Source organism: Rattus norvegicus, chromosome 6, assembly GCF_036323735.1.
Source record: "Rattus norvegicus strain BN/NHsdMcwi chromosome 6, GRCr8, whole genome shotgun sequence".
NCBI lineage: Eukaryota > Metazoa > Chordata > Mammalia > Rodentia > Muridae > Rattus > Rattus norvegicus.
The window spans coordinates 108,838,286-108,860,161 of record NC_086024.1 but is presented as its reverse complement, the minus strand read 5'-3'; the positions used below and the strand labels follow the sequence as shown (position 1 = coordinate 108,860,161).

Genomic DNA, 21,876 nt, shown 5'->3' with positions numbered 1-21,876 from the left:
CTTTGCCTGCAGATGTTTTGTTTTTGATGATGTATGTATGTATTTATTTATTTATATTTTATGTACAATGGTGTCCTTCCTGCTTGTATGTATATGTGAGGGTGTCAGATTCCCTGGTACTGGAGTTACAAGATAATTGTAAGCTGCCATGTGGTGCTGGGAACTGAATCTGGGTCCTTCATCCCTGAGCCATCTCTCCAGTCTCTAATTTTTTTCATGAGTAAACAGAGATGGGTGCCCTTGTGACCTAGGTTCTTGGTCGCTTGGTGTGTTCTTCAGCTGTGTCTAAGAGGTTTGCCCCACTGACATCAATGGAGAAGTTGGAGAAAACTATGACAAGGGAAATGAAGGTAGTTGAGAATAGACCCTACCTCTCTTTCTGGTGTATAAAGCTATCCAATAAAATATAACCTGGGCTGCATGTGTGACTTGAAATTTCCTACTAATCACATTTTTTAAAAGGTAAAAAGAAATTGTGAGGATAGTTTTACAAACATTTTATTTAATCTAGGAAACCCCAAACATAATTTCTACACGTGATCAATATAAAATAATTCGGTTATTTGGAGGGAAGTTTAATACCAATCGGTTAGTGTAAGGTTGGGCATGCCTTTAATTCCAGCATTCATGAGGCACCCAGGGCTACAACATGAAACTCTATCTTTCAAAAAAAATGATATGTTAATATAGGCATGAGGATTAGGAGGAAGAGAGACATTCAGAAAGAGGGAGGAGGGGTTTGAGAGCAAGGGTAGGTGTGGCCTTCCCTAAGAGAATCCACTCATAGCTAATTTGCATTCCTATTTTGGCGCTAAGCCTATGAAGTCGTGTGTATATTTGACACATCTCAGAATTACCACTTATCAAATGCTCAGTAGTCACCTGGGCTCAGGAAGCTCTGGTTTGACAGCAAAGCTCACTGCTACCTAGGGGAGGGGGAGAAGTGATCATTCTGGCTCCCTTCTGCATTCCAAATAGCTTGCCCAGCCACCTAGATCAAGGCAGGCAAGATGGGGTTTGTACTCACAGGCGAGCCAACAGAGCTTTAGAAATGGGATTTTGTTCCCCTCCCTCCCCTCCATCCCTCCTCCCTCCTCCCTCTCCTCCTCCCTCCTTCTCCCTCTTCCCCCTCCTCTTTATCGCTATTCTTTTCCTTTTCCCCTTGGGCTGTCAGGGACTAACCCCTAAGACAGATATGTATTTGGCAGGCTCTGAGGTCCTGAGTTAGCCCCCTGACTTGTGATGAATTTAATTTTATGTGTAGGAGCGTTTTGCTTACAAGTCTATCTGTGCACCATGTGCATGTCTTGTGCGTACTTCGTCCAGGAGAGGGCATCAGATCCCCCCTGGAACTCCTGTTAGAAGGCTGTGGGTCACCATGCCCGTGCTGGGGGTTGCCCTAGGTCCACATGAGCAGCAATGTGTGCTCTTAAGCACCAAACCATCTCTCCAGACCCTGAAGTGTGATTTTTTTTTAAAAAGTGTTTTGATATCACAACCAATAAGAAGGGTTTTAGGTTTATGGAGTTAAATTGGGGAAACATTGCTATCAACATTGTTCATTTGCTCTAATCAATGAGTTTAGAAATAGAGAATTATTTCTGCTGTCTGTTGTCATCTTCTCGGGATTCCTATGTTCTTTATGTCACCAGCTGGCAAATGGTGGCAGACAGATGGATTTCAGAGTCTATATTACTATTGCACAGCACTGGTGAAGCCCAGACTTTAATTCTGGTCAAGGTTTCTGTCTCCTTCAAGCATGTTTACTCTAAATCCCTTGCTTTTGAAGATTTCGGCCCAAATCTGTGTCCTTTTAATCTATGATACAAACCCCAAAGTTAATAACAATATCTCTTTATTTCTCAGAAGTGATAAAAGTGACTACCAAGTCAGAATTGTACTGACAGTTAAAATGACTTTCCATGAAGTCGAAAAACCAAGGCAATACTATTTTGGGGGAGGGGTGATAAGATTGGGTTTCCATATTTGGGGGTGTGTGTGAGACTGGGTTTCCATATGTAGTCCAGGCTGGTTTTGAACTTTAAGGGAGCACTATCACACCTGGTTCTCTTTACAGTGCATCAAAAACAGCTTCCTAATCGTGAGACTCTGTAATGAGAAGAGAGGGTGGGGGAGAACATCACCCTACTAGGCAAACAAAGAGTTAAATATTTCCAGTCTGCACACACGGACTCACTCAGCTTTGCTGGGCTTATCTGTAACTCTAATAGTGAATGGAGTTGGAATCTGAAAGTTCCGAACTGCTTTGTGATTGTATTTTACTTTATTCATGGAGAGTCGTAAAAGGCGAGAGCAGGTGGAATTGTGAACTGCAATTCAGCATCTCTCGGTTTCCTTTTCACTCTCCAGCTCTCTGCTATTTGACCTGATTAAACAGCCAGGGGATAGCCAGACTTCTATATGCTAACGATAGAGTCTCTGGACTCTATGTGATTTCGTGCGTTTTCGCCCAGTCTGAGTCTCCCTGTGCTCCGTGGAAGCCTGAGTTCGCAGAAGTCTTAGTTTCTTCAGGGGTTCACCAGACTCTAAGCAGCCGAAGACTGGGGAAGCCTCCAGTCACGTCTGAACATTCACTTGCAGATTCTTTTCACCTCCTATCTTAGTCCAGAAAGGTGACGCCTGGATTCGCAGAGCCATTCCCGGAGGGGACTCTAGCAACACCTACAATTGTCAGGCTCTAACAATTTCTGCCTAGTTACTGGCTTCCCTAGCTGCGTTTCCTAAAGTTGCCTCAAATCTTCCCCAGCCTTCTGCCTAAAAGGTGCCAGGTCTCACTTCGTTCCCAAGCTGGTCGTGTCAGATCTTCGAAATCGTCGACAGTGGAGAACGGTGGTCGTAGGGGACCGTGCAGAGTGACCACCTGTGAATTACGTAACAAAAAACCATGGCTGAGACATTCCAGGGGGAAGGGAGTTGCTGCCCTGGACTCTCCCGTTCTCAGAAACCGACCGAGGAAGGTGGGTGAGATAAAGAAAACACTTCGGGAACAAGAAAATTGAACAGCGGCAGAACCCAGAGCATTTTTAGCAAAGAGTGGAGCACAGTAGTAATTTCTTGGAGGAAACTGCAGCCTTCCAACTTTTTGCACTTGTAACACAGTGGTGTACCCGAGACTCGGGGGTTAAAACCGTGATATACAAAGCCCAAAGCTAATGAATGGGATTCAGCATTTTTGTTGGCATTATGTAAATATTCTTGTCCAGGAGCGCAAACTCTGCGGTTATTTAGTAAAGTAGGGACTCAAACTAAGCGAGATTGCTCTCCCATGTATCTCCACTAGTCCCTATTTGAAAGGGCGCTACTAACACGGTACTGCCCCTTTAAGACCTGCTCGCTCTCGGGCTCTACAAAAGGGAGTGACCTCTGGGCTTTGACAGCTCCCCTAATAACTACCACCACGCAGGCTCCGCCCACTTGGCGACCAGCCGCGCCGATTGGCCGGCAGACCGGTATCCCGTGCTCTGATTGGCCTGCCGCTTCCCCTGAGCGAACCTTTAGAACTCTGAGACAGACAATATTCTGTTACATTGTAGCAAAATGGCGACTGTCATTCACAACCCCCTGAAAGCGTAAGTAAGACTAAAAAATGTACATATTCCGCGTGGTTTCAATATGAAAAAAAGGCGCCTTGCGGAGCGCAGCCGGCGCTCGGCTCTCGCAGACGCCTCCCGCTGCGCCCGGGCTCCTCTTTTCTTCCTGCTCTTACTTCTTCATCTTTTTTCCTCCCAGCGCGCAGAAATGTCAGGAGATGCAATTAACAAAAAGAAAATTGTTAAATTTGTGTTCTGCTTAATTGGCTGACCCGGACCGGGAGGGAGCACAGAGCGCCGGCGCCGGCTCCGGAGCTGCGGGGGTCGTGTGCAGCTCGGGTCTTCACGGTCCCCGGAGTCCCCTGCCTCTCCCGGCGCCGCGCGGGGCTGGCTGAGTCCGGCCGGAGCGCGGGGCAGGGGCCGCGTCCTGCGCTCTGCTATGCCCTGCGCTCCAAGCCGGAGCTTCCCCGGCCCCGCTGCTTGTCCACCGGGGCGGGCAGACCGACCGCAGCGGCTGCGGAGTTTTGCAGGGCGTTCGCTCTGCCTTCCGAGCTCTCCCAGGGAGTTTGTGTAAACCTTCCGGAGTTGGGAGGACGGCGCGCGGAGCGGCGGGTCCCGGGAGTCCTGGGGCCCAGGTGCTTGCCCCGGGCTTTTCCACTCCGGCAGCCGGGGATCAGGCGGGCGCTCCGGGCGGTCGCCGGTGTGTCTGTGTATTTGTAGGCTAACTGGCTCTAGTAAATTAACGATCTGGGTTAACTTGAGGTTGATATGGAGACGGGGAAACTGCAGGTCTTATTAATGGTGTGCTCGCCTGCTCTGGGTGAAAAGCTGAGGCGGCGGAGGCGGCGGTGTAGGGCTCTGGCGACAGCGAGGGGCAGGTGCCTCCCGGAGACTTTGAGCGGACAGAGGGGGGCGGGCTGCGCAAGGACTCGCGGGGGCCGGTTCCGATCGGAGCTGCCTGCCTGCCCGTCTTCCTTCCTTCCTTCCTTCCTTCCTTCCTTCCTTCCTTCCTTCCTTCCTTCCTTCCTTCCTTCCAGTCGGTGGACTGAATATGAAGCCGCCAAGTCTGCGGGTGATCGTGGAGCTGGGGGTGGCCTGGGAAAACTAGTGTGGCTCTCAAGGGGCGCTATTGGCAGGGATGTTGGCAGAGGGTGGATCCTTGGGAATCGCGGCGCGGCGTGGGCACCGGGTGGGTGCCGAGTGTACTAGGACTTCACGCCCTGATGAAAGCCTCTGGGAATCGGAGGGTGCGCGTGGGTGTTTAGTACCAATTCTTCCCGGTCTGTGTCAGTGGTCGATCTTGGCTTTTAACTGCGCGCTACAGCGTCCTAAGCCCTGGCTCCGGGAGTCGAAAACACCGTTCGCTTTGGGGAGCAGCAGGGCGGCGGCGAGTGTGTGTGTGTGTGTGTGTGTGTGTGTGTGTGTGTGTGTGTGTGTGTGTGATTCCTAGTGCCAAGAAACGCGTAGGGAGAACCCGCTGCGTTTGCACCAGCCAACAACCAGGAATAGGGCAGGGATGTCCCAGATCTCGGAGTTTCCACGAGATACTGCGGTAAAGACAGGGGCTGAGCTTGATGCGAGTTCCTGGCTCCGGTTCCCGCTCGGAAGCTCAGCTACTTTGCACTCGCGACAGCGTTTAACCTGAGAGGGGAAAAAAATGTTTTATGGCAGAATAAATGGGCGTAACTTCGCCGCGTCCTCGCCGACTCCCGCCACCACACCGCTGGTGCCGTGAGTTTCTCCAAAACCCACACAGCTGATTTGCAATTTCCTCATTTCCAGTCGAAATCACGTAGCAGAGCTGATGCTGCTTGGTAAACTCAGGTCTGAGAGATCTATTTGCTATGTGTACGGGGTTCCTCATTGGGAAAGCGGCATCCTTGGTGCCCGGGAGCGGGCTTACGCTCGGGCGCGCGCAGGAGCTCCACGCTCCAGGGTTCCCCAGATCTTTTCACTTTTTTTTTTTGACACAGAAGCGTGCGTGTATTGGAAATTGTGGGGAGAAGGAACAGAGAAGCTAGAAGGTGGTCAATCTCGGTTGATAGAATTAGTTCTGAATTATCCTTGTATCCCTTAATAATTGGAAACACTTGCCGTGGGATGCATTTGTAACTCCGTCTTGGCTCACGCACAGGGGCGCTCACCCACAACACCCCTGCCTGCCCTTTCCTCAGAGGAAGTCCAGTGGTCACTTATAATTAGCCATCCCCTTTTGTATCCCATCCTCTTCCCCTGAGGACTAAGGGTGTAAACAATAACCCCAATCAGCCAAGCTTTTTGCACCCTGGACATTTTCAAAACTCCGCACGCAGGAGCACACACACATCGTTACTGGGAGACCGAGGCCATCTGCTTTTATCATTATTATTATTATTTTAAAAACAACTTGTTTAATAAAACATCCTATACATTTCATTTGTTTTTAGAAGTTGCTGACCAGGAAACAAAACACACGTGAATAAATTATGCATGGGCTAAATTAGAACAAAGCAGAGCAACGCATCCAGCCGAAGGGATGGATGGGGGCGCAGGGAGGAGGAGGAAGAGTGAGGGGAATGGTTTGGAGAGCTTACGTGTTTATCCTTGTGTGCCCCTCCTGACAATGAGGGAGCTCCAAGCCACATTAGCATTTTCTCCGTGTGCAAGCGCTCTCTCTCGTCTTAAAAAGGCAACATCACGGACGCCCCCTACAGAAACTGGTCACAGAAAGATTTCCTCTTGAGCCTGGGGATAAGTAGCAGTAGTAACGGTGTTGGGAAGAAGCCAGCTCAGGTTTCTTTCATGCCACCCCGTGTAGGGCTGTGCCTTAGACTCTGGGTCCCTTTTCATCTTGCTAGCTTTTTTCCATGTGGGGGCATTCAATAATTCAACTCGCTGGATGACTAGATGGCTCAACTTGAATCTCTGCTTCGCGTGGGGTTGGGGGTGTCTTCTGTAGGGTCCCAAGTGCCTGAAAACAGCCTTTCTTGGTAGCTTGCCTTTCTTCCTGGCTGTCTTTGATCTCTCCTCAACTCCTTTTTCTTGCTGGTTGCTTTCACCCCTTCCTCTCTGAAGCTGACAGTCTGGCTTCTCCATTCCAGCCTTTAACTTCTTGTTACTGCCCAACAGGGTGTTAGCCGCAGAAACAGGAGCTGCCAGGTCAGATTAGATCAGAAAGGAACGCAGCAGGTGGCCCCACAGCTAAGCGGTCACATCTGGACAAATGGAATTCAGAGACACTGACAGACACATATGATGTGTAAATGTGAGTTGCCTGCTATTTAAATTAGCAGCTACACCCTGTCCTCTGAGTGCAGCTCATCAGAGACCTCCTCAACTCCTGTATACCCAGGAAGTGAACAGGGATAGATTTGATAAAGGCATGGGTGTAAGTTACATGTTGTCGATTTCTGTATACTTGGGAAATAAAATGCTTAATTAAAAAATTATTTATTTTAGGTGAGCACATGCTTTTAGTCCCAGCACTGGGGAGGCGGAGTTGGTGTCCAGCCTAGCCTACATAGTGAGTTCTGGGCAGCCAGAGCTGCATAGAGAGACCCTATTAAAACAAAGATACTATTTTATGTGTGTGTGTCTTGAGTGGGTGTGGTGCTGGAACAAGTGTATGTGTGTGGAAGCTCGAGCGTGTGTGTGTGTGTGTGTGTGTGTGTGTGTATGTGTGTATGTGTGTTTGTGGTTAGAGGACAACCTTTGGAGTGGTTTCTTCCACCATGTGTGGTCCGGGGATTGAACTCTGTTCAGGCGTAGAGCAGACACTCTTACTTATGTTTTTATTGTAAGATCTCACTATACTAGCGCAGGGTGCTCACCTTCCCCCGTGTCTGCCAACAACACTTTAAGCAGCACAATCTCACAGTAACTTATCAAAACTCTGCTGGTAGCACTTAACTGGGAATGCCTGCCACCTTCTGCCAGACTTGATAATGTACATATGTATCTGTTTTTATAACTCCGGGCTCAGAGACGGAATAAATGCTATCGTCACTTCATTATTCTAGTTAGGGCTGTAATGCTTTAATTGTTTGATTATAGACAACCAGAAAGCTAAACTATTTAGTCATGCTTATAACGATGATTCCTTGTACACAGTTGCCTTGAAGCTTCACTTTGTAAAGAGTTACTCCAGCTTGGAGGTACTTTGCTTTATTATTAAGGACGTAACTCTAAGAGGAGGAAATGTTTACTTGATCAGTATTCAACATGGCTCGTGTGTACAGATGATGTGGTCAGGTCTTTATCTCTCTGTCCATTCTTTGATGTGGATGTGTGTGTGGGGCACATGAAGGTTAGAAACCAGACCTTACTCTTGCTGAGAGAGCCAGTTTAATTATCAGAGAGGAAGGGTCAGGGGGCCACATTCCTGGTCCTAATCTTGTCTTGGCTATTTTGATTGGGGAAGGGGTGGTGAGTAGGGATGAAGCAGAGAACAGTGGGGTAGGGGGCTTTGTGAATTTTCGGCCTTTTATGGACACCATTCTAGTCCTTGATGGAAAAGGACCCTTGAAGCCAACAGATGCTTGACCACTACCATTTCTCTCCGCTTTAGTCATCAGTGTAAAAATAAACAGGAGGGTGGGGGTGGGCGGAGAGTAAAAAGCACTGGCGGTTCTTCCAGAGGACCCGAGTTTGGTTCCTAGCACCTACATAGAGCATCCAAGCTCGAGGGATTTGACACCCTTACACACACACACACACACACACACACACACACACACACACACACACGCACACGCACGCACACAGATAAAGTGAATCCTTATTTATTTGTCTGTTTGTTTATTGGTTTTAAGAGACGGTTTCTCTGTATAGCCTTGGCGTCCTGGAGCTCATTCTATTTCCCAATCTGGCCTCAGACTAGCAGATCTACTTGCCTCTGACTTTCTGAGTGCTGGCATTAAAGGCGTGCATCAAACTCTGGCAAAGTAAAATAAATCTTAAAAGCCCTAAAGTCTCTAAACTTCATTAGCGCACATTATTTTTTATTTTTATTTATTTATTTATTTTTTTTTTTTGGTTCTTTTTTTCGGAGCTGGGGACCGAACCCAGGGCCTTGCGCTTCCTAGGTAAGCGCTCTACCACTGAGCTAAATCCCCAGCCCATTTTTTATTTTTATTATATTTAACTACTTGTTATTATTATTATTCTGAGCTGTCCATATCCACACAGGAACTCAGTTTCTGTCAGAATCCAAAGGGAGGCATCGTCACAGGGTAAACCTTGAAGACAGTCCAGTCTGCAAACCTCCTGGGGGACATCCTAGATCCACAGAACAACAGGGATCCATGGTGATCGAGTTGGGGCGGTTACATCGTCCTTTGACTCCTTGGAAGCATGCAGGTAGTTGAATTTGGATTTATCCACAAAAAGCTGTGATATCTCTACATCCTCTCAGAGCAGCACCAAACACGGAATGCATGGTCATCACGCTTTGTTTTGAGCACACACACACCCCCACCCCCCATTCCCCCCCCAAAAAAATAGAAACTGAGGCTGATACCCATCTTTCAAAGTGCAGCCCTGTTGGTGGAAGCTGGGTCATAAAAAGTCCCCCCCCCCAACCCCCCAACCAGGGGCCTGTTTATTATACCAACCTCAGCAAAATAACTTTTGCGGTTTTTGAGTGTTTTGAAAGTCACTCGAAGGCCAAAATATAGCCAAGTGTGGCAAACCTCAGGCCAAAAGAAATCCCACAGGCACTGAATTTTTTTTTTCTTCCCTGTTGTGATTCTCCAATGCCTGTCTTATTACCCCATTTTAAATAGTCTTTAAGTATGAAGGTATTTAACAAGGAAAGACAAAAGAGTGGCCTTGGGGGTAGGGAGGAGAGGATGGGTGAGTGGATCAAACCACTGTGTGGTCTGGAAGTGCAGAGATGATTGTTTAACTTCGGAAGAGCCCCCACAGGATGAACGGTTTCCAGTCTGCAAGTTTTCTTAGCTTGCCGGAGTGACTGGGAAGGGGTGTGGTGTGGTGGTGTTTGTGTGATTTGTTTTTCTTATTGGTCAGGTTACTGGTGTTTCACAGTCTGTCAGACCATATGGATGAACAGAGCTAGCCTCGTAAAACTGTCACCAAGAGAAGGTTTTCTTGAAGCCTGTGATTTGCATTAGAGTTTTAAAAGCCAGAGTTAGGAGGTGTTGCTGGGGGAGGCCAGGGGCTAGAGAAGTAGAGTGTGGTGAATGTCTGAGTTGCATGTTTGTGAACACTTAGAGGGGGGGGGAGGGACAGAGGGAGGGAGGGAGGGAGGGAGGGAGGGAGAGAGAGAGAGAGAGAGAGAGAGAGAGGTTAGTGGCAGGGGAAGAGAGGGAAGAGGATATGAGGTTGGGGCTCTGTGGAGACTGGGAAGGTTCAGACTTAGCATCCCTAGTAAGGGATTCAGATAGTTCTCATTGAGTCTCCGGCACTCAGGGGCTGAGGTGAGAGAACAATAGTGACCACATAATTCTGCTCTAAGTATCCCCTCTATCCCTTCCCTCCCGATAGTCACAAACCCAGGGACTGTGCTCACCTCAGGATGCTGTGAAATGAGGTAGGTTTTTCTTGTCATTCTTACTCATCCTGACGACCTGCTGTTTGTAGTACCCATGGTTGAACTCTCTATCAGGAAACCTTTCTTGTTCTCACCCTTTCCTTACCACCATGGCAGCCTGTCTCACATGCTGTCTCTTTTCCACGGTGACCATAGCAGCTTTGCTGACTTTGGAGTAAGGTGAGGAGAACAGGCTCTGGCATCCTATACCTTTTCGGGGTTTCCTATTCCTTTATGAGGAGGAGGTGCACTTGATTTCATAATTCCCTGATCAAAAATGTCCTGGCAGTTGCCTGGGTATGGTGGCACACATCTTTAATCCCAGTACCTGGGAGGCAGAAGCAGGGAGGTCTCTGTAAATTCTAGGCCAGCCTGGTTTACACAGTGAATTTCAGGACAGCCGAGGCTACATAGTGAGATCCTATCTCAAAATAACCCCTCCCAGTCCCCAGCATATGAAACCAGACCAAACTAAAACTCAAACAAAATCGTGGTCAATTTTGGTGGGAAGGACAGTTAGTGCTTAGGCTCGTTTCTAAGGTGTTGCTCTGGAGTGGAGTTGTAAGACCTGGAGGCCCTCATGTTGTTTCACTTCTTGGGGTCCCACCTTGCCACGTAGGGCTCCCACTTAGGGTTCTATCATGATGGAAACATCCTATCCCTTCTCAGAACCTGCGGCTGAGGACCAGGTAACCAAGCTGTTCAAATGTGGGCTTTTCTTTTGGTCATGCAACCAGAGAAAGGAAGGTCGGGCGGGAGACCAGTTTGTCTATTTTGCTATTAGAAGCACTCAGATAATGTTTCCAGATGTGAAAAGTACTGGAATTACGGAGAATGCTTTCCTTCTCCAATCTACCCCTCCCAACCCCGCGCCCACGTAAACATTGGTGCTGTAGCCCATTTCTGAGTACTCATCTAGGATGTGTGAAGCCTTGGGTTTGCCTCTTGAGTTTAGAGAGGAGGGACCCAAGCCTTCAGCTGACCCTCTGCCTTTCATCTAAGTCATATTGTTTGACGGTGGCACCCAGCTCAAATGACATGGAGGTAAAGGTCTTGCTTCCTTCTCATTCGCACAGCCACAAGAACCTGGTTGCTAAGTGACCTGAAGCCTGTGGGCCTGTACTGATGTCTCACTGAGCTCCCTCTAGTGCAGCTTGTGTTACTGCTGTGGAGGGAGGGGCAGGCATCCAACAGACACCCAGGAACTGGCTCATACCTGTGTGGGCATCATCACGCAGATTGGAATTTCATTGTCTTTCCTTTATTGACGTTGTAGACTCCACCTGGGGATTATTACCGGGCTTTTCTGTGGTTGAAATCTCCCTTGGCAATTTTCTGCAAGCCTAAAGGAGGAAGAAGGGCTCGCAGGACTTATCAGCCATTTTGCAGATGCCAGCATGTAAATTCTAAGTCTTAAGCCGAAGGAAAAGTGACGTAGTTGATCTTCAGCAGACAGACGCCCCTTTTACATTTTAAAACCTTTGATAAGATAGGCGTGGTAGAAAACACACCATCTTAGCAGGGTGGCAGTGGCACACTCTTTTCATTCAAGTACTTGGGAGGCAGAGGATGGCAGATCTCTGAGTTCCAGGACAGCCAGGGCTATACAGAGAACCTCTGTCCTGAAAAAAAAAAACAAAACAAAACCAAAAAACCCCCAAACAACAACAACAGCAGTAACAACAACAAAAACACCATTTTTAAGGCATTGCAGTTCAGTGGCATTAAATACATTTTAACAATATTTATTGCGTATGGGGGCACATACACATACATACACATACATATACACATGCCCTGGTATGCCATTTGCTTATGGAGGTCAGAGGGCAACTTGTGAGTCACTTCTCTTTGTCTACCGTGTGGGTCCCAAAGATTGAATTCAGGTAGTCAGGCTTGGCAGCAAGCACCTGTATTTGCTTAGCCATCTTGCCAGCCCACATTAAATGCACTGATAATTATTGGCCAGCCATTTCTAGAACTTTTTCAGCACGCCGAACAAAACTTTATGTGTCCTCATTAAACACCTTTCTGGGCTGGGTTCTAGCTCAGTGGTAGGTAGAGCAGGGGCTTGTATGGGCAAGGCCCTCGATTCAGCCTTCAGCACTAGACAATAATCATTCCTTCCTTATACCCTGCTTCCCAGGAGCTAGAAGTGTCCTTTTGCTCTCTGCCTAAGGATTCCATATGAATGGAAACTTGCTCTGTTTGCCCTTTCGTGTCTGGCTTATGTCACTCTGCGCAATGTCTTGGGCGCCATCCCCGTTGCAGTGGGCGTATATCAGACCTGCATTCCTTTTTATGGCTGTTGTATGGACGGGCTACACTCTGTTTATCCATTTATCTGCTACTGCACACTCGAGCCATTCCTGTTCCTGGCTGTTGCAAATAAAGCTGCTATGAACATTTTTGTGTTAGTAACCGCTCCAGGCCCTGTGCTCAGTTCTTATGGGTAGAGGCGTGGATTGCCTTTATTTTCGGACTTTTTACAAATCAGAGGCTGCAGTTCTAGCTGGTACAGGCTGTCCCCCCACCCCCCAACCCCATTATAACAATGATAATAATGTTACAGAACTCGGCAACCCCATTGTAACAATGATAACAATGTTACAGAACTCAGCCTCCTCCCTACCCCTTCTCTAGGTATTAGCACTACTGTCTGGGGAGTGGTAAAGGCCCAGGAAGCTGGGAATCGGGAGACTCACTCACCTCTCCCATTCCTAGTTCTTGGCATGGCCCCTTGTGCCACCTTTGCTGTGAGGGTAAGAATTCCTTATGAGGAAATCTGTCCCCATGGAGAGGGAGGGAGCACCTGGGATGACAGGACAGATTGGTGGCTCCCTTGGGAGTTCAAGGCCAGCCAGGGCTGCAGAGTGAGACTTCGTCTCAAACACAACAGAGGAAAGTAAAGTTACAACACAGATCTAAAGATGGAGCTCAGTTGGTTGGTTAACACATGAAGCTAGAGTTTGAACTCTTGCACTGCACGAATGAGGCATGGTAGCGCTTGCCTATGATCCTAGCACGAGGGAAGCAGAAGCAGGGGGTTAGAAGCTCAAGGCTGTCCTCAGCTAGTGACTTCGAAATAAGCTGACGATACACCAGATATTTTATCTAAGCACGCACGCACACATGAACACACACTCATACACATATACTGAAAAAACCCAGGAAATAAACAAACAAAAACTGAGCCTGTTTTTGCACAGGGGGAGAACTTATTTATTTAATTCTTCTCCTGCCCAAGCCCCTGTTTATCCTTCAGGGGCCCAAGTGAAATAAAACTTTTCAGAAAGGGGAAACTCCAAGTATAAGGCATTCCCGGGAGAGCTGAATGTCCCTGTCACGTATCGAGTCCTTCTCAAGAGTCAAGGATAACCTAATACATTAGATGTGTGTCCGTGTTGCTGGGGATCAAACCCAAGTTCTGACCCATGCTGGGGGAGTTTTCTGTTGAGTCACATACCCAGCATGCTTTCTTTGAGACCACCTCTTACCAGCTATCTCCTGCCTGCCTCCTGAGTAACTGGGGTCAGAGGTCTGACCCATCATGGTTGGTCTATTAAACATTATCCAAAAGACATGTCACTGACATCATATCTAATCTTTGTCTTTAATACAAATCTTGCTCATCAAACTGTGACTCAGTAGTCCCGGGAGCTCAGACAGCTTTCACGTGGTCTAGATTTGAAGTGGGCATGAAGATGAGGTCAAGAGAAAGTCCCATTTCACCTTGGGAGTCCGGAGCTGAGCTCATCCACAGGACCAGTAGCTATGGGAAGGGCAGTGGGTAGAGGGAAACACTTGGGCGGGCTTGGGTCCTCAGCTAAGCTCTTGGTCCTTTCACCAAGGCTGGAGTCTGCATCCGCTGGTGAACAAGGAAGGCAAACGGTTGCTTTAGGAGGCATTGTAAAAGGACATCTTACTTATAGAAAACTGGACATAAAAGCTCACGATGGGCTTGAATCATTACGTTACGCATTGGTTTCTAGCATTGGAGAGGCTGCACATACAATCTCGAAGCAAGCTTCAAGGGTCCTTTAGCAGTGCACTAATCACAAAGCCGTCCCCACTGCCATCATACTTGCAATGACTTTCCTTGGATCACCGTTGAGTTGAGCCCAGTGGGAATGGTCTCACTGGAGCCAACTTAGGAGCGTCCTTTATCTTGTCCTGGTTACAGCCAAACGGCCTTCCCGTCTGCGTCTACAGGTCATCTACTTTCAGAAGGACCTCTGGTTTCTGTTTCAGCTTCTAGAGTCTGACTCTTGGGTGCTAAGTGCCTGGGAAACAGGAGGCTGACTGTCCTCTCCCAGGAAAACCCCTGTCATTGGGGTAGGGGTGGGGTGGTGAGAGGAGGAAGCAACTGCTGCCGGAGATGGGGCGCGGGGGGGGGGGCAGGGTGGCTGGGACATTGGGAGTGGAGAGAATATATTCTCTCTTGCTAATTATTTTCCCCGAGGACTTAGCCAGTGCAGAACCATCTATTATCGTGGGAGCGCTCTACGGTGGTTCTGCCTGTGATGAATGCTAAGTGGAAACAAGCAAGAAAAATTAACAGGCGGCCGCTTCTGTCCACCTAATTAAAATGCAATCCAAATGCATAAGCCCTTATGTTTCCCCAATGCACACCCCCCTTTCCGATCCAAATTCTGTGGAGGAGAAAAACACTTCCCCCAATCATTTTCTTTGATTATGTTTTCATCAGGAAAAAGACTGAGGGTTTCCCTCGGAATCCAGAAGGGCCATATTCTAACCGTTAAAAAGTTGCCGGTCTATGGACTCCAACTCGGCTTGAAAATTTCTGAGTATTATAAAAAAAAAAACAACCCAAATTTTATTTGACTGCAGAGATAAAGGACTCAGGGGGGGGGGGAGAGAGAGAGAGAGAGAGAGAGAGAGAGAGAGAGAGAGAGAGAGAGAGAGAGCGAGCGAGAGCGAGAGAGCGCGAGCGCATTTTCTGCTGACTTTAGTTTTGGGTTAAAAGTCTAGGCTGGATTAGTAATGAGAAGTTTGAAAGTCTCTTCTGTCTTTGCTTTCTATCTCTTTCCTAGTCCTCATTTCTGTTTCTGTTTGTGTTTTTTCCTCTCTGGGTGCTGTGTGCCACAAACCCTTAGGAAATCCCAAGTTTTTGTAGAAAGGTTTCCCAAGACAATGTTTTATCTGCCGTTGCATTTGGTGACAGTATCGGAAATGCCCCAAGTGTCTTTGAAATCAAACAATACTTCTCCATCCATAAGGAGCGTCCCCCTAGTCCCTTCGCTCAGCCCATCATTCATTCTCTCTCTCTCTCTCTCTCTCTCTCTCTCTCTCTCTCTCTAGAACAACTTTATTCAGCAGTCATAAAATATTTAATAAAACATGAAACTTCAGTCCCCGTGTTCTGTTCACCGTCGCAGGCGTCTCCTGGCAGGGCCCCCTCCCCAACCCCTGTCTGCCCTCCACAGCAGCCCCAGCTGTTCATTTATCAGGGCTGGCCGGCTCAGCAGTGCATGGAGATTGCTTTTAATTAACTCTCTTCATTTTTCCCAATCTTCAGGGAGCAGCAGCCATTTAATGATTTTAATATTTTATCTAGATTTATATCCTCTTATTCGTTGTTGTTTGACTTGCGCATTTGCTCTTCCTGAATAGCTTTTAGATGGGTCTGTTTATTTGCCCCTGACCCCCCTTACCCCCAAGACCTTTCCCCAAGATGGGAGGATGGGATCCAGAGCAAGTCCACTTCAGTGGTGGGTCCTGTGATGGTTTGGACCATAGACTTTGCCTTCTAAGCTCAAGTTTCACTTGACTTTTACATGTCAGAGATTATGAGCTTTTCATTTAAAAGAAAGAAAGAAAGAAAGAAAGCAAAGGGGGCTGGGGATTTAGCTCAGTGGTAGAGCGCTTGCCTAGGAAGCGCAAGGCCCTGGGTTCAGTCCCCAGCTCCGAAAAAAAAAAAAAAAAAAAAAAGAACAACAACAACAACAAAAAAGAAAGAAAGCAAAGTCAAAAACAGCAGAGCGGAAAAGAGAAGAAGAAATTCTGTGTCACGGAAGGTGAGGTCCTTTGGCTCTTGGGCTTTCTCTGAAGGTGTAAGGTAGTGAGGTGGCTCAAACCTACTTCCTGGGGTTCACTTTGGGTTACAGTCTGAGGTTCATCATCCCACCCACCACGGTGTTATGTATACTCCAGTGATTTTTATTCTTAAAATAATAGATGGGGCCAGGCGTGGGGGCGCACACCGTTAACTCTAGTACTCAGGAGGCAGAGGCAGGTAGAGCTCTATGAATTCCAGGCCCAGCCAAGACTACATAGTGAGACCTTGTCTCAAACAAAACAAAACACCAAAAAGCAAACCATCCAAGCACCCAGACAATAACAAAAATTCCCAATCAAACAACAACAACAACAACAACAACAACAACAACTACAACTATTCTTACTGTGGAGCCCTGTCTCGGCTCAGGGGATCCTGCCTCAGCTTCTCTTGGCTGGGACTAAGTGTGTGTGCCCTCATATCTGGAATAGTACATTCTTGCTGCTGCTAAGGGTGCTTGGCTTGAGAGCAGACTGAGATCAGTTCAGCCCAGTCTTCATATCATGGGCTGCTTCTTTATTTAGGCATGGCTGGGATCAGCTGAGCGACTTCTTGGCAGATTAATTGCTGTGTGATCTGAAGAAGGAGTTGAAGAGGCAACTATCGCTTTCTGCCTGCTACTGTGTAGTGGTGGGCAAGCATGCAGCTATCCACCCAGCTTCCTGGCTCCCCCTCCCAGCCTCCTTTGCACCGAGGGGTGTGTACCTTTGTCCAATACCTCCACAGAGGTCTGGCAGGCAGGCTTGAGTGCAGGCTAGTTTTTAGAACCAGTGTGGCCACAAAATGCCCTTTTGACACCGGGGGTTGGTGATATGTCTTTGGGGTTACCTGTTGCTAGGCAACTGCTAGCTAAAGTCTGAACTTGATCTGGGGATTGCAGTGAATTGCCCTCGGTGACTTATATCTACATTTAGGGACTTTGATTTGCAGTATTGGCCCAGGCAACAAGAGGCTGGGAAGACATTCTTTTTTTGTAGCCTAAGGTTTTTAAAAGGCCAGGCCAGAGCCTGATGCCTGGTTTGTACACACAGATGTTTATTTTGGTGACGGAAATGGTCTTTCCTTCCTATCCCCTTATATTGGAGTGTACCTCTGCTCTCTATAGTTCTTTGGCCAGCCTTCAAACCCTACCTACCTTTTACAGGTCAGGAACCCAGCTATGTGCAAGAGACAGCGAGGGGAAAGCGGTTCTCAACGCTGTGACCAGGTGTTCACACCACTCAGTGTTTGCTGGGTATATTCTGTTGTCCTTGAATCTCTAGAAAGCTGCAGATCAGCCCCCTTGGAATAGATGTACCCGAGTATGGACCTCCACATGTGGATTTAAGGGGCTCAGAGCCCTCGATGAATACATCTGTGGATACCCTGCAGATGTCCGGGCTCTTGGGTGACAGTCTCCACAGGAGAGATGTGGGTCAGTTTCTCTTCTCCCTCAGCCTCATAAGGGCTGGGGTTATAGGTGTGCATCACTACACCTGACTGAATGGATGTTCTGAATCCCCGTGTGAAGGCAGCCCCCCTCCCCATCCTCAGCCATCTCAATAGGCTTCTTACGGCTGTTGTATATCAGTAAATGGTCTTCTAGCCCCAGCCTACTTCCAGATGCACTGTTTGCTTGATGCCTCCAGACAGCTCAAGGGCTCCCTTTCCCCGCTGTAGTCCTTGCTGACCCTTAGAGGGTGGTGCTATCCACAGTGGCCTTTGGCCCCCTCAGTCCTGCACATGTCTTTCCTCCTTCCATCATGGAGATCCTCTACTGTGGCCAGTTACAGCAAAAGGCTCAGGAAGGCAGTGACTGGCTGTGCTTTTCTGTCCCTAGGACCTAGCCTAACTGTCACTTGGTGAATTGCTGAGTGAATGAAGCCTGGAGGTAGGCTGTCTTTAGAATTGACTTGTTCTCATTGTCTGCTTTAATGGCCCGCATTCGGGAAAGGCAGTGGAATTCTCTTTACACATTCTTTAATTTCAGATGTCAGGAATCAGACACAGGCTTCGAGGTGCTGACGTGTGGGAGGCATGGCTGCATGTCTGAGCCGTGTCATTTGTAGTGGTAGATAGATGTGAACAGCTTGGCTTTACTTTAGTGGGGTATTCTGTTTAGTTTTGTGGGGTTTTTTTTTTTTGGTGTTTTCTTTCTTTCTTTTTTCCCTTTTCAAGACAGCGTTTCTCTGTGTAGCCTTGGCTGTCCTGGAACTCGCTCTGTAGTTCTAGTTGGTCTCAAACTTAGAGTGCAGGGCTTAAAGGTGTTCACCATCACAGCCATGGCTCTATACTGGGCTATTAAGATTGGCAAAAGTAGAAGGCATAAAACCTTTAATGGTTAAAGCCAAGGTTGAACTCTGAAGAGAGTTCACTGTTCTATCATGCTCTGGAGATGATGTCAGTCCAGCCATAGGGTACTGATATCTTTGTGGAGAATGTCTTCTGCACTCTTTGACAGTGCACATGCCTGGATGGGATAATCTCCAGTGACTTGATGTTCCTACACGTCCAGTGCTGGGTTGGACAATGAGCTGGAAAGGGCATTCCAGGGTCCTTAGAGCACCTCTGTCTTACATTAGGAGAGATGCTGACTTGAGAGATGTTGTAACCCTTGCAGACCTTCTCCAGATCCTTTCTTTCGTGTGGAAGAAGGACTTCTGGGAAATCTCATCCTTGTGTCTGGAGGAAGATGAAGATCTGAGGAGGAGGCAGACTCTAGGAGTTAAAATGTTTAGTCCGGATCCGGGTTTTCTGGACCTCCTCACCTAACCCTTCAATGCACAAGGCTAGAAAGCACCTAGACTTTGCCCAAAATGCAGGCTGCAGGGACAGAACCGTGCAAAGATACCTGTCACCTCCCAAAGGTTGAGCTGCACTAGCACCTGTGCTTGGAGGAAGCTCTACTCCAGCACAAAGCCAGTGGGAAAGGGGCACACGGGGCTGCCCTCTCCCTAGTACTCATTTCCTTTCTGGGCAGCCATCCCAGTATAACAGATACTTACACATATTCTGTCCCCATTTTATCTAATCACACTTGTCTCTGGGGAGTGGGGAACCAGTTTGGACCACTCCATTTTAGGTCAGTGATGTGCAAGGTTAGTTGGGATGGACACTGATCTTTGAAATTCGGGAAGTTCTTCGAGCTCTCTGGCCAAGCGCCTACTAGAGGTATTGTTTGCCTTCCCAGACAGTAGCAATCCCAGCCAGTATCAGGGGGAAGAAATGGAGTCTAGCTGGTTTATGAGTCTAACTTTTGGAGCCTTTCTGAGACCTAGTTAGATCTTAGAGCAATAGAACTCTTGTTTTCTTAGTTTATGATCTGCCAAGATGAGAGGACCCAATAGTCCTGGCCCCTCGTCCAGTGATCATTCATTCTTGGCCTTTATCTGTCCAGAATGACTTCACTTTACAGGGAAATGCAGACCCATAGAAGCTCTGATGGATGGGATTGTTTTACTATTGCCCAGGGCTGCCCCAAGTGCCCGTCTCCTGAGTTACCCAGACAGACTGCTCTACATGCTGCAGAGCACAGGAAAGCACCCAGCCCTCTCTCTAAGACCCAGAGCTGGCAGTCTTGGGCAGCCCCATCTCCTAGCATCTCTCCTCAGGGCTCTGCTTCCTGCAGCTTCTCAAATCCTCAGGAAGAAAAATCCCACCAGTAACCAGTTGACTTTTCTTTTGCCTTCTGTTTCTTATTTCATTCTCGACTCAGAGCTAAGCTGCCCCAAGGCCCTCTGAGCCACAGATCGAGGAATAATCCACTTACTGCTTCATGCCAAGGTTTACACCTCCAGCCTAGGCTTCCCTTGGACCCCTCCTCCCTTCTCCATTCCGCTTTCTCCTTTGCTCTGTGGCCAGCATTGCCATCTGAAAGAATTAAAGGGGCACAAAAGGGAGGAAAGGGTACACCACCTTTGTCTTTTCTGATGGTCTGCTGGAACTATGAGTGGGAGGGGGACATGAGGAGAAACAGATAAACTTAGAGAAAGCAGAGAGAAGCTGCATGAGTGAGAGGCTAGAGGTTGTCCCAGGCCAGGAGAGGCCTGTGTATTTTTTTCTTCTTGTTGTTGTTGGGTTTTTTTTTTTTTTAATAAAACAAAACCAAAACTCTATCTTTTTAAATTTTTAAATATTCTTTTTAGACAAGGTCTTACTTATGTAGCCTTGGCTGGTCTGGAATTACAATGTATACCAGGTGGGCCTTGAACTCATAGAGATCCACTTTCTATTGTGCCAACCCCCAACTGCTGGGGTCAAAGGCGTGTGCCACCAAACCCAGCATATCATTTTTAAAATCAAATTTATGCTTTGATGGTTTCACACACACATATATAATGTGCTCTGGTCACTCACCCAATCCTCTCCCCCCTTCCCCTCCCCTGGCTCTCTCTGGTGACCCCTTCCAACAAGCCCCTCGTCCCGTTTTCATGACTTTTTGTCTTGTTTTGTGACCAACTGAGCATGAATTTGAGCTATTCTCAGAACACAGAGACTCAGCAGTGGCTACACCATGGAGGGCAAGGACTCCCCTCCTCCAGCATCCACTGACAGCCGACCGTTCCTTAGGGAATGGTCTCTGCAGGCATAAGCTTGAAGGTTGATGGTTGTCTATGGCTTTCCACCCTGAACTGGCTCATCTAGTGTACCTCAGAAACAAAGCATTGCTGGACCTGGTTAGTACTTTATGGAAGAGAAGGGAGAGCTGTGGGGGAGATAAGGAGAGATAAAGAGGAGATGGCCTCCCATCTGCCATTAGGAGGACGCTGGGAACTGGGCAGGCTCCATAGAAAGTGAGACTAAAGACATCACACAGCAAAGGAAGATGAATGAAGATTTTCAAAGCATTTGCGTGACTCTAACGAGGACCCCCTTTCTGGAACAGGGAAGATGAGGTGAGAAGGAACATGGGGAAGACAGAAAAATGTGGGGTGTGTATGTTCAGAAGGTAGTGGGGACTCTTCCTTATGCCAGGCTCTAGGCGTGCATCTGCTTGGAACAGTTCCTGGAAAGCACTCAAACATAGCTATGGGATTCTGGCATGGAAGGCTATAACTCCTGGTCTTCCCTCCAGAGAGACGGACTGCCTCCTTCCAACTACTCACAGAAGGGTTACACTAGACCCAGGTCCTGGGTTCCTTTGTCATGGGGTCTTTTTAAAAAGCAAGTTTGGAACGGCATTTGTGTGTATGTTTATGTGTGTGTACACTCATGTACTACAGCTTGCCTGTAGAGGACTTTGTGGGGGTTGGGTTCTTCTGCTCTGCCATGTGGGTCCTGGGTATTGAGCCCAGGTCGTCAGTCTTGGTAAATCCATTTTCCCCGCTGACCTGTCTTTCCTGCCCATGTTATGCATTCTGAGTATTTTCCAGGGTGACTATCAGGGGAAGCAGAGATTAACAAAATGTATCTCCAAGCCTACTCTGGTATGAGCCCTCAGGCCCTCTGGATTTGGGGTAGTCCTGTCTAGATGCAGAAATAATCTTGCTACAAAGGACTGAGCTTGAGGGGCATAGCCCCGCCAAGCAGTGGATTAGAGTTGGATTGGAGCCAGATATGGTCATGCAGACCTTTAATCTCAACACTCAGGAGGCAGAGGCGGGCCAGCCTGATCTAAACAGGAGCTCAGGGACAGCCAGGGCTACACAGGGAAACCCTCTCTCAAGAAATAAAGTGCTGGGCAGTGGTGGTGCACACTTCTAATCTCAGCAGAGGCAGACAGATCTCTGTGTTCAAGG

At 47.9% G+C, this 21,876-nt stretch overlaps 1 protein-coding gene across 9 annotated transcripts in view; it reads left to right on the top strand.

Annotated features, from left to right (window-relative positions):
- Nucleotides 1–3,437: 3,437 nt before the first annotated feature.
- The window catches only part of Dpf3 (double PHD fingers 3), a 278,933-nt gene continuing 260,494 nt past the window's right edge, over nucleotides 3,438–21,876 (top strand). For 2 of the 9 annotated variants that reach the window (XM_039112020.2, XM_039112022.2), the window contains exons 1-3: nucleotides 3,520–3,590; nucleotides 8,718–8,888; nucleotides 10,035–10,080. In XM_039112020.2, the coding sequence (XP_038967948.1) occupies nucleotides 8,834–8,888; nucleotides 10,035–10,080 (101 nt within the window). In that variant the 5' untranslated portion in view covers nucleotides 3,520–3,590; nucleotides 8,718–8,833. Of the gene's footprint in view, nucleotides 3,591–8,717; nucleotides 8,889–10,034; nucleotides 10,081–21,876 lie in introns of those variants that run through there. The other 7 variants (XM_008764749.4, XM_063261728.1, XM_008764747.3 and 4 more) reach the window with 6 other exon arrangements.